Source organism: Cyprinus carpio, chromosome A9 (assembly GCF_018340385.1).
Source record: "Cyprinus carpio isolate SPL01 chromosome A9, ASM1834038v1, whole genome shotgun sequence".
In the NCBI taxonomy this organism is placed as follows: Eukaryota; Metazoa; Chordata; class Actinopteri; order Cypriniformes; family Cyprinidae; genus Cyprinus; species Cyprinus carpio.
This window is the reverse complement of record NC_056580.1, coordinates 12,464,961-12,479,956: the sequence shown is the minus strand read 5'-3', so window position 1 is coordinate 12,479,956 and position 14,996 is coordinate 12,464,961. Positions and strand designations below refer to the sequence as shown.

General features: G+C 39.2%; 3 protein-coding genes across 4 annotated transcripts in view; 1 reads left to right on the top strand and 2 right to left on the bottom strand.

Annotated features, from left to right (window-relative positions):
• Positions 1 to 34: 34 nt before the first annotated feature.
• LOC109064414 (interleukin-17D) lies at positions 35 to 1,629 on the top strand. Its single transcript, XM_042763521.1, has 2 exons — positions 35 to 637; positions 1,191 to 1,629. Exons 1-2 carry the CDS (start codon positions 327 to 329, stop codon positions 1,501 to 1,503), a joined length of 624 nt encoding a protein of 207 aa, XP_042619455.1. The 5' UTR covers positions 35 to 326; the 3' UTR covers positions 1,504 to 1,629.
• A 102-nt stretch (positions 1,630 to 1,731) lies between these two features.
• Positions 1,732 to 4,321, bottom strand: LOC109064416 (EEF1A lysine methyltransferase 1). Of its 2 annotated transcripts, none has more exons than XM_019081464.2 (5): positions 4,178 to 4,321; positions 3,879 to 4,047; positions 3,540 to 3,622; positions 2,340 to 2,614; positions 1,732 to 2,259 (listed from the first exon to the last, which is right to left on the bottom strand). In XM_019081464.2, exons 2-5 carry the CDS (start codon positions 4,026 to 4,028, stop codon positions 2,129 to 2,131), a joined length of 639 nt encoding a protein of 212 aa, XP_018937009.2. In that variant the 5' UTR covers positions 4,029 to 4,047; positions 4,178 to 4,321; the 3' UTR covers positions 1,732 to 2,128. The 2 variants fall into 2 exon arrangements, with proteins under 2 accessions (XP_018937009.2, XP_042619454.1); XM_042763520.1 differs by having other exon boundaries at positions 3,879 to 4,085; positions 4,178 to 4,308.
• Positions 4,322 to 4,406: 85 nt separating this feature from the next.
• Positions 4,407 to 14,996, bottom strand: part of LOC109064375 (exportin-4) — a 32,636-nt gene continuing 22,046 nt past the window's right edge. The window contains exons 10-23 of the mRNA XM_042763507.1: positions 13,744 to 13,920; positions 13,312 to 13,454; positions 13,088 to 13,233; positions 12,686 to 12,863; positions 9,846 to 10,005; positions 9,473 to 9,642; positions 7,732 to 7,906; positions 7,312 to 7,605; positions 7,007 to 7,187; positions 6,797 to 6,915; positions 6,535 to 6,665; positions 6,270 to 6,387; positions 5,770 to 5,862; positions 4,407 to 5,664 (exon numbers count right to left, since the gene is read on the bottom strand). Coding sequence (XP_042619441.1) covers positions 5,467 to 5,664; positions 5,770 to 5,862; positions 6,270 to 6,387; positions 6,535 to 6,665; positions 6,797 to 6,915; positions 7,007 to 7,187; positions 7,312 to 7,605; positions 7,732 to 7,906; positions 9,473 to 9,642; positions 9,846 to 10,005; positions 12,686 to 12,863; positions 13,088 to 13,233; positions 13,312 to 13,454; positions 13,744 to 13,920 — 2,283 coding nt within the window. The 3' untranslated portion in view covers positions 4,407 to 5,466. The remainder of the gene's footprint in view (positions 5,665 to 5,769; positions 5,863 to 6,269; positions 6,388 to 6,534; positions 6,666 to 6,796; positions 6,916 to 7,006; positions 7,188 to 7,311; positions 7,606 to 7,731; positions 7,907 to 9,472; positions 9,643 to 9,845; positions 10,006 to 12,685; positions 12,864 to 13,087; positions 13,234 to 13,311; positions 13,455 to 13,743; positions 13,921 to 14,996) is intronic.

Genomic DNA, 14,996 nt, shown 5'->3' with positions numbered 1-14,996 from the left:
TTTTTTTTTGTTGGAATTTTATTATTCAATCTCTTAAATATCTAAAAGGAATACAGAACATTACAGGGGGTGAATAACATCAAGGTGAGATTTCTTCCATCAGCTCAAGCAGATCATGATCATTATTCAGTATCAAACAGTCCGCCCAGTATCTGGAGTGAAGTATCCTGAGCGCATTTACGGGACGGGCGGAAGAGACAGCTTTACGCAACAACTGGGCAGTTTCTGTAAGTCGATTTAAGAGCTCTCAAAAGGTTTCTTAACTACATCTTTCCCAGCTATCTCTTCCTGACAGGAAAGCGCGTGTAGACTCGGTGTAAACTGAAATGCGTGGTCGAGCTGCTTCGATGCTTGTTGTGTTAGTGTTGCTGTGGTGTTGCGGGAGCGCGCCGGGTGAACGGGGACTGAAGGTGTCCAGGAGAGCACCGAGGACTCGCTCATGCCTGAATTTACCGGACGAGATTTTGGAGCAGATGTTCGGGAGACTGTCGGTGGGAGTGCTCAGCGCGTTTCATCACACCCTGCAGCTCGCCCCTCCAGAGCGCCAGAATCTGACCTGTCAATCAGCGTCTCGCCTGGCGCGCGACAGACCACGAGCCCCAGTCAACCTCCTCAGCCTCTCGCCGTGGGCGTACAGGTAGGACCCCCAAACCCTTAAGACTAGGCTGGGAATACAAAGGAGTTTAGTGTTTATGTGGAAGAAATATTTAGAAGTGCGTTTTTCCCCCGGGACTTATTGGCGGCATAAATGCAATCCAGCAATTGGACCCTAATTGTATATTAAATACAAATACAAACAAAAATGTAAACAGTTCATTCGTTAAATAAAATCCTTTATTCGTTAAAAAATAAAAGTAAATAAAAAACACTACAAAATACTTAAGTGTATAACAATAACGTCATGAAAAAACAATTTTTGGATTATTTCGAGATGGCGAAAGTAATAACTTGCGATTCAGCCAATCAGATTAATTCAATAATCGTAGCGTCTGATTCACACGCATTTTGATGCAACTGACTCAAAGGAATCATTCAATCGGGAATCGATTTTGTTTCGGTCATGAAAAAGATTCAGTTCGGAAGAACCGATTCGATTGGGTGTTCCCCTACTCCAGTCACATAAGATTTAATGTTTTGTAAGATCTCACCTTTTTGTCTTTAATTTTTTTTTTCATTGTTATTGAACCCAGAATCTCTCATGATCCAGCAAGGTACCCACGATATCTCCCCGAGGCGTACTGTTTGTGTAAGGGATGCCTGACCGGACGGGACGGGGAGGAAAGTGACCGCTTCCGCAGCACTCCAGTGTACATGCCAACCGTCATACTGCGCCGGACTGGCTCGTGCGTCGGGGGCCGTCATTCCTACACCGAGAGCTACGTGTCCATCGCCGTGGGTTGTACTTGTGTGCCATTGTTGGAAAGAGACAGAAAAACACAGAAGAGCAAGCCAAGCGTGAAAAGAGTCCCCTCTAAAAATTCCAGCACCTTTAGAAAGAACTGATCTGATTTATTTGACTTGCTCTCACAGCTGCAGAATCTAGTCTACAGTGCCAAGCAAAAGGAAAACATACTGTGCCAAAATACAAACATTTTCTAATCCAAAGTACTTGGGAAAAGCCAGTCAGCATCATGGTTTTAGATAACCTAATATAGTTAAAGTATACAGAAGATCACTAGAAATGCTTCTGTTAAAGGCAAGCATGGATATCATAAACAAAAGAGGACATAATTATGTAGCTCGACTTTGTCAGTTTCCTATGATTACTTTATTCAAACCACCAACGACAACACTGACAACGCAAAAGTCTAGTGCATTGTATATTATATATAAACGCATTTCAAAAATTCACTTCTAGCCCATTTTATGCATTGAAACAAAGTTAAACTGTCTTAAATTGTTTGCTTCAATTCTATGCCTGAAGGCTGAGTGTGCAACTGACAATGCAAGTCAGCCAAAGCATAATCAAAGACTGATCACAGAGCTCAGATGAAGGGCCAAATGCTCCGCTGTAATATCTGGATCTTGCTGTGCAACATTTGGAGTGAGAGCATTCATTGTTCCACATGATCTGATGTTTCATGGGAGAAAAAACAATGTTCAAATGTTGTCAGGTTGAAAGCCTTTTTCATGAGAGAAGGCTTGATTCATAGTTAACGTAGCAGCGGAACTCATTGGCCAGATTGTGATTGTGTTTTGGTAAAAAACTGCATATCTTCAGATCCATAAGTTTCCCAGCAGGCTCCTCCATAATAGCTCCTATAAGAATAAGGCAAAATTATTTTTAAGAATCTGCAACATTATACATGTATGTATAATATAAATTCATTTCCACTTGCCTGTGCAGAGCAGGATTTTTCCCTTAGTGAGGTATTTAATGGTGAGCGCCACCTTGCTGAGACACTCTTCAGACAGATACGGAGGATCTGCGATGACGATGTCAAAGCTCTGAGGAAGGAGATCCTCAGGCAGGCACAGAGGGTTGTTGTAATCATAAAACACAAACTCATCTCCATATGCTGCGAAACGTCGGTCAAACTCCAGCAAAACAGCAGACACGCTGTCCAACTGTTTCAGCTTCTGATACACACTTGGTGCACTTATACAAGCTATCCTACAAGCCAAAAAAAAAAATAAAATTATACAAGCGAGCATTAATGTATATTGGGGTCAGTAAGATTCTATCCTACAAGCCAAAAAAAAAAATGAAAACTTATTTAGCAAGATCAAAAGTGAGATGCATTTTTTGTAACACTGTAAAAGTCTTTACTATTTCAAATAAATGCTGTTCTTTTGAATTTTCTGTTCATCAAATAATGTATCACGGTTTGCACTAAAATATTAAGCAGCACAGCTGTTTTCAACATTGATATGAAGAAGAAATGTTTACTGAGCACCAAATCAGTATATTATAATGATTTCTGAAGAATCATGTGACACTAAAGACTGGAGTAATGATGCTGAGATTCTGCTTTGTCAACACAGAAATAAATTACATTCTAAAATACATTATAATAGGAAACATCTATTTTAAATAATAAAAAAAAATATTCACATTACTGTTTTTTTAAAGGGGCCATGAACTGAGAAATCAACAGGTCATTGTACTAAAATCCTGCAAATTTCAGAACTCAAAACTTTATCTTTAGTCTAAAAATAGCTTATATTGAAGACAATCTGAAGAAAAAAAAAACCCACAGGTTGTTTTGAATCTAAAATAAAACACTTGTAACTCGTAGATTAATATGGGGAAGTCAACCAGTCAAATTTATGAAGCATTTTCCCACATAATGAGACAAAAGAACAATTACATGTAAATGTTAATCTTTGAGATTTTCAATGACTTTGATCGACCATGTTTTAATAAATTGGTTGAGTGAATGTTTTCGCTCACTGCACAATTAAAAACCACTCAGTTGTCGCCTCCTACTGGTGTATTGAGGTAACCTCCGGTAAGGGCCATCACTAGACCTTCTATTCTACACATGCCTCAACGATTGAACACATGCAAAATCTGACCAAATGCGCTCGAGACCGACCTGCCATGTTGTCCAGCCTGCTGCATGACTTCCTCTGCTAACCGTGTGGCCGTGTCTTCACTGTACCAGAACTGACTCATGCGCTGTTTACAGAAACACACGAGCTGGTTACTCATCTCAGTACGCACTTATATACACACATACATACATATTCATATACATATATATATATATATATATATATATATATATATATATATATATATATATATATATATATATATATATATATATACACACACACACACACACTTGTATTTAACAAATATATAGGCTACAACATAATATATAACAATCAACAGATCATCACTCAAGGCACTTCTAGTACATTTACTGTACCCAGTCTTCCTCTACAGCACCAACACAGAACTTGTCGGTCCTGATGGAGTTTTGTTCCGGTCCCGTGCTTCCACTCTCGGCGTAGAACTCCTGCAGAGCCGCGAGCGTCGCCGCGGAGAGCTGAGGCACATCATCGTCGCTGTCACTCATGATAACATATCCTTCTTCACTAAACGACACGGGAACACGTCAACCACGGGAGGCATGCTGAATAAATCAGCATAACGCTCATTCAATAATGATGCTAATATCAAACAATATTAGACCTAACTAAGGTTTAAACCAATCTTTACACTTACCAATGTACGACGCCGTTACAGTGTGTATTTAAGCAGTATTTTACAAGCGTACGACAGAGGAACAGAACATAGCAAACAGCTTCACACGTGTTTGCACTACGGTGGCCGAGGGAGTACAATCACGGTAAAGCCCAAAAGGAATTGAAACGCGAAAAATATTCAAGCGAGCATATTTCCAGACCACACGTCATTCAGACAGAAACAGAAAATGTAGACCAAGAAAGACGACTCACTTTTTATAGCAAGTTTATATACACTTTACAGATAACTTCACGCATTCCAAAATAACAATTAGTGCTTTGAACAATGGAAATAAAGACCATCAAATGCCCTGAATAAAACAACTGACATCCCTCGATCATCATTTTTGGTATTTTATTGCTACAGCAACTTTGTCTCTGAGTGTGCATGAACCAGTCTAAGTGGAACCTTGTTGAAGTTATTTTTGAAAAACAAAACCTTATTGGGAACATCAGACGATCGTCTGAAAAAATGTCCATCATAATTCGTCAGTCATGAATTGTTGAGAACGCTTTCAGTGATACTGCTGCGATCAGGGCGAAATGATCAACGGCAAAGAGTAAAACTACAATCAATCAGATAAATCAGAAAGAAAAATTCAAACTAGCCCCCCTTGCCCATCAGGTGAAGTTACAATAAAAAAATTCAAAGTTCTGTCAACTATTATCTTATAAAAACCTTTTAGTCATTTTAAACACTTTCATTTTTAGTCTTTTTTTGAAAATATATATACACCCTTAAACACAAAAGTGATTTGGTTTTCCAAAAGGGCCTTCCTGCAATTAAAGTTTCATTGGGGAAGGCTTTTTCGTTATCATGGCGACCACAGCTCATGATCCTAGTTACCGTGATAGCAGTACGACACGGTTCTATTCGTCAGTGTAGACACAGCTGGATCTGAGCCGTGAGCAACCAAAGGCACTCGAGGAGAAGCGTCTGCAAAAGACTGTGTGTTTGTGTGTGTAGAAGGGGAAGGTAGGGGTCAGTTTTAAGAAAGATTACCCCTCTGCATTTCATAAATGTTCATCTGAGGAGCTCTCAATGGTCAGTAAACAATGGTCAGATCAGACTGAGATGATCACGGCCGGCCGTCCCCTCTCCTCTCGGCCTTCGCCAGCCTCTCTCTGTGTGTCAGAAGGCCCAGAGGTGTCTCAGCCTGTGCAGCGGGAGCTGAGCATCTCCATGGTTTGGCGTGGTGAAAGGCTCCTCTGAGTGGTAGAAGGGGTGGAGAGGGGAAGCTGTTGTGGACAGTTGCTGGAGGAAGTGGCTTATTTGACACACAGAAGCCCCCCCACATTGGCAACAAACTCCTCCAGGCTCTTCAGGAAGGCCACCTTCTGCTTGCGGTCCATAGTTGGAGGCGTGCTGCTGGCAGTGAGGCTGTTGAAAGCGTCCGCCAGCCGCTGGTAGATCACGGCGTCCCTCTGATTCGAGAGCAGCGTCTCCACCAGCTCTGAATACTCCGCCTAAGACAAACACCATCACTTATTAAACGGTGCATCAACTGCTAATACATCACAAGATCATCCATGTCTTTCAGGTAAAGTTCATACTGTAAGGATAAAACGTGCCTGGTGAAGGCACACTAGTGTGTAGAGCGCTTCTCCAGCTGCTACTGTCATCTCAGTGTTGTGCTTCTGGAGCACCAGCATGTCAAACACCAGCTATGGAGGAAGAAAGAGGGACACAGAAATGTACATTATTAATCAACATTTTATACATGTATATTAATCTCAGAGTATGACATTACAATGAAGGTTAGTGACATCAGTGCAAGTTTGACCATTTTGAGATCATTGACATCAGCCAATAACTCTCAATTAATAGACATGTTTATGTCATTTTTTTTTGTGAATTTTGAGAAAATATGGTGTAAAATGTTTACTTTTTTGTGCTGAGATGTTCTCCTTCATCGCTGTATTATGTACTCTACTGTTCAAAAGTTTGGGGTCAGTAAGACTTTTGTTTTTGAAAGAAATTCTTGCTTTTATTCATTTAATGAATGGCAACAGACATCGCCTGTTACAAACCCACAACAGTTGACCACTGGTTTAGACATCACGTGACTCACTTTAAGGAAATGCCGTGTGGCAATAAATAGGGGTGTGTCCTTTTCCTGTGTCTTGGCGCACTGCTCAGCCAATGGGGATAAAGCCTCAAGACACAGCTGACTGATCTCTGAGCTCATCCTGCAGTGTGTGTTAAGGAAAAATCCTAGACACCAAAATTCAACAACAAAAACTTTCCACAATGAAATCCATCAACAATATGCTTAGCAAGCACAGACTTTTAAGTATTGTAACTCTCTTCTGTATACACAAAAACAGCAAGGATACGAGGTCATGCCCAGCTCCAGGGAGCACATGAGACTTTTGAAGAGCTCTTCAGGCAGCTGAGGGATCTTCTCTGGGAAAATCTCACAGATAAAGGTGATGAGCTTATAATACTGGTTACACAGAGAAGGAAACTGGGTAGAAGAAATAGAAAAACAGAGTACGTCAGAACAGTAGCACACCTTTTACTTCAAATTTCGGAGTTTGCTATGAAACGATGTAAGAACATCGGAGTTGATTAAAAACTCTCAAAATCAAATTTTACCTTAAGCAAGTCCTGAGACATGAGGGGCAGCACAATATTCACCCCATACAGCACAACATCAGCAGCTGACACGGCCCGTCCAGCACCAGAGCTCTGCTCCTGCCCACGAAACACCTCATCTGCACACAAAACACACACATTCTTCATCTCTCAGGAAAAGGCTCACATGATATGATGCAAATGGCATGAACCATGAATGAATGCTCATACCAGTGTCACTAAAGTCAATGAACTCTTTGGAGAGCAGGTTGGTGAGCAGCTCCATGATTAGCAGAAGGTCCTGGTACTGGTCCTCCTCTGCGGCTACATCTAGTCTCTTGCGACCCAGATTGTTCTTGGAGTAAACCTGCAGCAGCGTCAAGCACACCTCGTACAGTTTCATAGACTTAGTCTGTGGAGACAGAGAGGCAGTGCGTTAAAAAACATATTTAGGATGCAGTATGAATGCGGTCTTTTCTACAAATACCACACGTGGAAGGCTACATCCAAAATCAATGCAAGCTCTAATGTCTCACCTCGCCCAAGTAGCAGATCTGTTTGTGGGCCACTTCCACAAAAACCTCAATGATGAGGTTGACCGTTTCTGGTGAGTTCCTGTAGACCTCCATGAGGCCAATGCAGCTGGACAGGAAGTCCATGAGGAAGCTGAAGAGAGATGACACATTGTCGATCTGCGTTGCTTCAGCGATGCCACACAGAGCTTCCAGAGTGGCAACGATCTCCTGCTTCACGGCTTCCTCTTGACAGATCTGAGCAAAGTTCTCCTGGTTAATGAGGTTGAGGAAGCGCTGCTGGAGTGGATGCAGTACCTGCAGCACAGAGACAGAAAGAGATGAAGAGTAATGAGGCCATGCTAAACTTTTCCCTGCTTTGTGTTCTCTTCAGCATAATGCTTGACCTTCCAGATATTTCTCAATAATCCTTTGGTTTCTCACCTCGGCCCAGTATTGCTGTTTGGTATCAGAATCCATGTGAGCAAAGCCGCCCAGGACAAGGGCCTTCATCAGGGTCCGCTGGACTGTGCTGGACAGCATATGCAAAGGAGGGCTGCGACTGGCAAACTGCTTGGCCAAGTTCCACCAGTTCTCACACTGCACCACGATGTTTGCCCTGAACCGTGAGAGAGGAAAGAGTTGAGATAAATACAGATGAACAAGCCTCATATCAAGGAAGTACATTTGACCAAAGAGTTAATGGAATAGTTCTCCTAATAATTCATCTTTCCATCACTCATATGACATGTATGACACTCAAATGTGTTACATCACTATTATTTATGCAACCTGCAAGAGTTTGAATTTGCCAAGTTTAAGCATGCACATAAACTACAGTCAAAAAGTTCAGGGTCAGTAAGATTTAGTTTTACTTACTTTTATTTAACATGCATTAAATTGATCAAATATGACAGTAAAGAAAATTATAACCTTACAACGGAATTTTATTTCAAATAAATGCTATTATTTTGAACTGTTGAAGGAATCCTAAAAATGTTTAATGTTTTTCACAAAAAAATATTAAGAGGGACTGTTTTCAACACTAATAATAAATGTTTCTTGAGCATTAAATCAGCATATCAGAATGATTTCTGAATGATCATGTTAAACTGAAGATTAGAATAATGATGCTGAAAATTCAGGTTTGCATCATAGGAATACATTACATTTTAAAATATATTAAAACAGAAAACATTTACATTTTAAAATATATTAAAATAAAAACATATTTATTTTTTTTGTATTTTGCTGTTTTTACTTTATATTTACTGAGCTTTTTCAAAAACATAAAAAAAAAATCCTACTGCCTCAAACTTTTGATAGGTAGTGTACGTGAACAAGATTTAACAGTTACAGGGGAAAATGATTTCTTTTCAGTAAATGAGGGATAGTTCCACCAAAAATAAAAATTCTGTCATCATTTGTTCCAAGTTGTTCCAAACCTGTATGACTCCGCTGTACACAAAGTAAGATATTTTGAATGTGTAACTGAAGAATGAAGAATGTGTGTAACTAAATAGTTTTTGGTTCCCACTGACTTCCACAGCAGTTTTTTCCATACTATGGAAGTCAGTGGGGACCATCAACTGTATATATATATATATATATATATATATATATATATATACACACACACACCTAGAATAAGAAAAAAATATCCCTTTAAACATCAGTCTATTCCTTACACAAAGCTATCACATGACTACAGAAGAATTTGAATATAGTAGCTGAGTCATGTGTATCACTTTCATGGTGCTTTTTCTGCTTGACAATGCCTAATCACTATGCTTTCATTTGATGGAAAAAGCAGCATTCTTTACAAAAAACCCTTTATGAATGGATTTAAGTGTTAGCAAATGCCAGAAACTACTGCTTCATGCAATATTTCTTTCTAAAAAGATTAACATTGATATAAAGTGCAATTTACTGTTAATTTAAATTTATTCATGTAGCATTACACAATGGTAAGTTCAGAAATCACTTTGCAATGCAATAGCACAATTCCACCAGCAGGTGGGGCACATTAAAAACATTTGGTCTTGTATCACCTGACAGTATATGAAGACATATATTGTGCCTGTCACTGAGCAGCTGTCTTGCAGGGCATTAAGCTAAATAATAGACACATATTTAGCCATCATTGATGCCCACATACACATTACTCCAGCAAGCAGACACAAACCTCTCTCTCTTCTCCACCAGAGTCACCAGCAGCTCCACAGTGTCATTAGCCAGCTCTGGCTCAGAGCTCCACACTGACAGATTATTGATCACTTTCTCCAAAAGATATCCCACAATCCACTGCGCTCCCTCCGTGTCCGCTCCAAATGCTGTGCTAAGAGGCATACTGATCTGAGGGAGAGAAGTAAAAGACAAAAGACAAACATTCAAAGAGTCAGAAGTAATAAAAATTCACATAAAAAATGTCTAGGTTAAGTTCCAGGAATTTGTGTGTGATTTTTGAACAGAGCCAAAACAGAAACAAACTGAAGGCTTCATTCAGACATCATCCCAGCTGTTTCCACACACTGATTGACCTAATTTTGGTAACTCACTTGGCCGTAGAGTTTCTCGTCCACCAACAGGTATGTCTTGGCCCACCGCCGAAGAAACCAGACAATGTCTTTGCCCATCTGAGGACTCAGGAGCTCAGTCAGACTCGCTCGTGTAGCCCGAGACTCCACCTCTGAGGTTCTTAGCACCGCCGATAACAACCTGTGACAGATAGATGCAGAGAAATGGAAGTGCAAATATAGCTGAATATATCTGAGGCAATTTTCTGCCAGCAGAACAATCTGAAATAGAATTCGACAGTCTGTTGTTAACAGGAAAATGAAGAGAGAAGAAAAACAAGGGTGAGAAACGGCAGAAGGGATGGAAGAAAGTTCATGGTAGTTCTGTCTAGATGCTCCGAGACTCAACAAAAGCCCACAATAACAAACGCTATCATTCCTTCACACCTCGACTGGTAAAGAAAGAGGACACAAAAAAGGGATTACAGCAGCTTACTATCCTGGAAGACTGATATCATTGAGTGCAGCACCATTAAAGGTTTCACATTGTTTGTAAAGACAAAACCACTCTGACATTTCGGAGCTGCGGGGTCAATGTCTGTTATTGGGAAACACAATCCCTTGGCCCACTGTCTTTCCAAATCCTCTGCAGTTTGCCCGCTTTCCCCCATCCATCACCAGCCTACTGTCTCTCCAAATCCTCTGACCTCCACATCGCCCCCATTCAAATACTCCATCCCTCCCCTTACCCATCAACTCAGAGTCCTTCCAATCTTTCAATCCTCACCTCGATCCCATTCCAGAGTTCTGGAATAACACCATCCATTAAGCCCAAATCAGATTACAGGCAGATTTTTGCAGACAATACCACTAGGTCTCTATGAGACCCAACCAGTAACCGCATAAACAGCTTCTACATCATTAAAATTACACTATTCATTAAATTCACAGTCTGTATCCCATTCCAATCAGATTAGAATCAGATCAAATATCTGCTTGGAAATGCCAAGGGGAAAAAAAAAAAAATCTGTGTGTGTGTTTAAGTACAACAACTGCAGCCCATCTCTTGCTCCTTCCGCCTTCACTTACAATAATAATAAGAATAATAATTATGTGTATTTATATATGTATTATTAATAATATTTATTATACTGTAATACTACTACTAATAATAATAACATACTTTAAAAATTTAAATCAATATATATTACATATTTTTATTTTCTATACTGGTATATAAAATTTTATAAATGTTTTAAACATTTTATTGTTTAATTTTTATTTATATTTCCTATTACTGTTTAAATATATTAGAAAAATATTTTTATTATAATTTCTATGTATTATTAATATATATATATAATATATATATATATATATATATATATATATATATATATATATATATATATATATATATATATAATATAAAATATAAAATAACGATAACAACAACAATAAACAATTTTACATCAAACCATACAACAATGGTGCAAGACCTTAAAAAAAACAAAAACGAAAAAACAAAAACCTAAAATCAATCAAAAATCAACTTGGAAATAGCTCCTGAACACACACGCGACTCCGGGCCCCTAGTGCTCCCCTCTGACCCTGGGCTCTGAGCGGCACCTGGCCTGGCTCTAATTGAATAATGTGTGGGGAGTGGTGCTGCAGCATTGGCTGGCGCCGAGGCTGGGGCCACTTGAGGGCTGCTGTTCGCGTGGCAGGCCTAGCTGGGCGCGTGCCAGGCCATTCCCCGCTGGGCAAACGAACTGCAGATCAAACGGCCTGTTCTACACCACGCCTGCTCTCTCCAGCAACAATTCTGAGTGATTCATTTTAAACAAGTCATTGTTTCTGTAAGCAGCATGATCAGCAAACAGCTGGCTGGTTAATCTGCTCACAAGCTGATCATTACCGCTAAGTCTGGAAAAAGACATTTATCGGACAACCAGATGTCAAAAAGATACATTACCGATCAAATTCTTATGATCTGCAAGATTTTTCTCACAAGCTGATCATTACCGCTAAGTCTGGAAAAAGACATCTGCATTTATTTGATCAAAAATACAAAAAACAGTTATTTTGTGAAATATTTATTTAAAATGACTGTTTTTCTATTTTAATAAATAAAACTATTTTAATAAATCTTTTTAATACAAATCTGAATTTTCAGCATCATTACTCCAGTCTTCAGTGTCACATGACCTTTCAGAAATCATTCTGATATGATGATTTACTGCTCAAGAAACATCTCTTATCATCAACGATGAACAGTTGATAATATTTTTGTGGAAACTGTGTGACTAAAGGTGCATACAAACCAGCTGTGTGTGTTAGTTGTTCCACTGCATTGTTCAAAAAAAAAAAAACCATCTAGTGCCACCATCACATTTCCAGCATCAAATTTCACATTAATTTCTGTGAAAAAGCTTTAAATGAAACAATCTGATAATTCAAGCCAAATACAACACCCAACTATATTTTTCACCATTTTCAATTGTGTTGATAACATCCCTTCTCAAACTCCTCCTACATCTTCATGGTTGTCAAAATTCATTGAAGATGCCACACAAGACAGGAGTCTATATCCTAGCACAATGCTCTGAGTGCACAGAATCAGCTTGAAAGCATTTGGTCTACTTTTGAGAGTGTAAAAAATCATGGGTCTATGTTACTTACAATTAAATCTAGAGGACATATTGCATAAATTTTTTTTATTATGATACAATTTTTTCATGCAATATTATCTAGATTTTATTGTAAGTGTCTTTTTTTTTGATATAATTTTTTTATATAATATTTTGGATAATATTGCATGAAAAAATTGTATCAATAGAGTAATGACACACTGCCACATGTATACTGTGAGGTCTCTCTACCTGATAACCGAGTCTGTCCTGTTGCATCCTGGGATGGAGGTGGCCTTCTCTCCAGGAGAGCCGAGCAGCTGCAGTGTAGTGTTGATATCCACCTCAGTCGAGTGTTTGATAGAGTACTCCATCACTTCTGAAGGTATCAATGGCGTTTCACCCTGAGGGTCATCAGCCAAGAGGTAACCTGAGAAAACACCAAATTCTTCAGAACAATGACAACTTGATTGGCCTCCAAATAATAAAAAAATAGTCCAGTCGCATCTGATTTACACATTACAATGACCTAAATGAATGGTAACCTCCATAGACATGTGACGGTAAACATGCTACTCGCATTTGTGAGTGAAAACGAATAACAAGAGGGTGAGTAAATAATGACAGAATGTCATTCAGAATGTGTTCACAGACCTGACACTAATATGAGCCAATGAATGTCTTCATAAAGGTCATCTAGAACTTTCCGGTCCACCGTCCCCGGGTCTGCCGAGGCCATGAGGTGCTGTTGGTGTCTCTGGAGTTGCCCGTGAAGCCGTGTGACTCGGTCCTCCAACAATCTGAAGACAGATGAGAAATGTAAGGCTCACAGTGGTTGTTTATTTCAGCGGTTTCTCTGAAGAGGACTGTGTCTGTACCCTGTGAGCAGAGGTATACAGTGGTCTGCAGCGATGCGCCCCAACATGCCGATACTGGCCAGCTGATCTGAGAACAGCTCTCTGTCGTCCTCCTGTAATTCATTTATTTCTTCCTCTTCATGAGAAGCGACACCATTTGCAGTCTAAAAAGATAAATAATGCATATGACTGAAACCATGTGCTGGAGTGGCTGTTACTCTGGCCGACGGTTCTTTGAAGGAAAACTGTTTTAGACATTTGTTGTGGTTCATGCTTTTCCATTTTAATTAAGATGAAACGCAAACCACAGTCAACAAAAAAATTACAAGAAAAGCAACAAATTACCAACAAATTGCTAAGCCAGAGACATTTTGACAATGTTAACAGAACAGATTTAACACTGTGAGAAAGATGTGTTTGGATGTGAAGGTGGATAAACGCAGTTGTTCTGACCAGGTTTCTCGTGCCGTCGGGAGCTGCGAGGTGACACTGGATGTAGGAGTTGAAGACCTGCACGGCTGGCTGGACAAAACAGCCCCGAGGGAAGTGCTCGTCCTCCTGCACCAGCGTCAGCCAGGACTCCAGCAGCTTATCATATGCCTCCATGTACACCATGTCATCCTTATCCAGCTGGAGAGAGAGAGACATACATGACTTCACGCTAATCATGTCACATCCTTTCTTTCTACATTCCATCCTAAAATCTACGAGTGTTCGTCCCTCCATTTTTTAAAGTATATATTACTCCATTATCCTGACGTTAAATAACTCTAATATAGTATGATAACATTTTAATAGTACTTCAACTATAATAATAATAATAATATAATAATAATAATTTAATAACACAATGACATTTATAAAGAACATGTCAGACTCGCCAATTTAAGTCTAAGGTTATACTCCTATATTTACTGAACACTTAAATTTTTAATTTAAGAAAGTAAAAAATATAGAATTTACATTTTTTATCATTACTTTGGCATGGAGGAGTTTTCTAATATACACTACTGTTCAAAGGTTTGGAGTTTGAAGGATATTTTTATTCTGCAATGATGCATTAAATTGATCAGAAGTGATAACAAAACATTTCTAATGTTACAAAGCATTTCTATCTCAAATAAAAGCTGTTCTTTTAAACTCTCTATGCATCAAAGAGTTCTGAAAAAAAAAAAGCATCACAGATCATGTGACTTTGTAGGCTGGAGTAAACGCTGCTGAAAATCAGCTTTGCTATCAAAGGAATAAATTACATTTTAAAATATATCCTAATATAAAGCAGTTATTTTAAATTGTAATACTTCACAATATTACAGTTCTTACTCTATTTTTAATCAAATAAATGCATACTTGTGAGCATGAGAGACTACTTTAAAACACTCTTACCGACCCCAAATAAATAATTAACTTGTGAATCTGAATGGAATCAAATCAGGACAGCAGTGCCAATACTCTCTTCTAAATGTAAAGTTCAATTTATACTTCTGCGTCGAGTGTACGCCGTAGTGTACGTCGTAGGCTACGCACGTAGGCGACGCCGTCGTGAGCATTTATACTTCTGCGTATGTCTGTTTTGCTCTGCAGTTACACCGCCAAAACGCTAGTTGACGCGAGCGGGTCCCACTGTGTTTACATGCACTCCGCTACATCTAAACCGACGTTGGAGGAAATCTCCCACCACGAATTCGCTGCCATCTGGCAGTCTT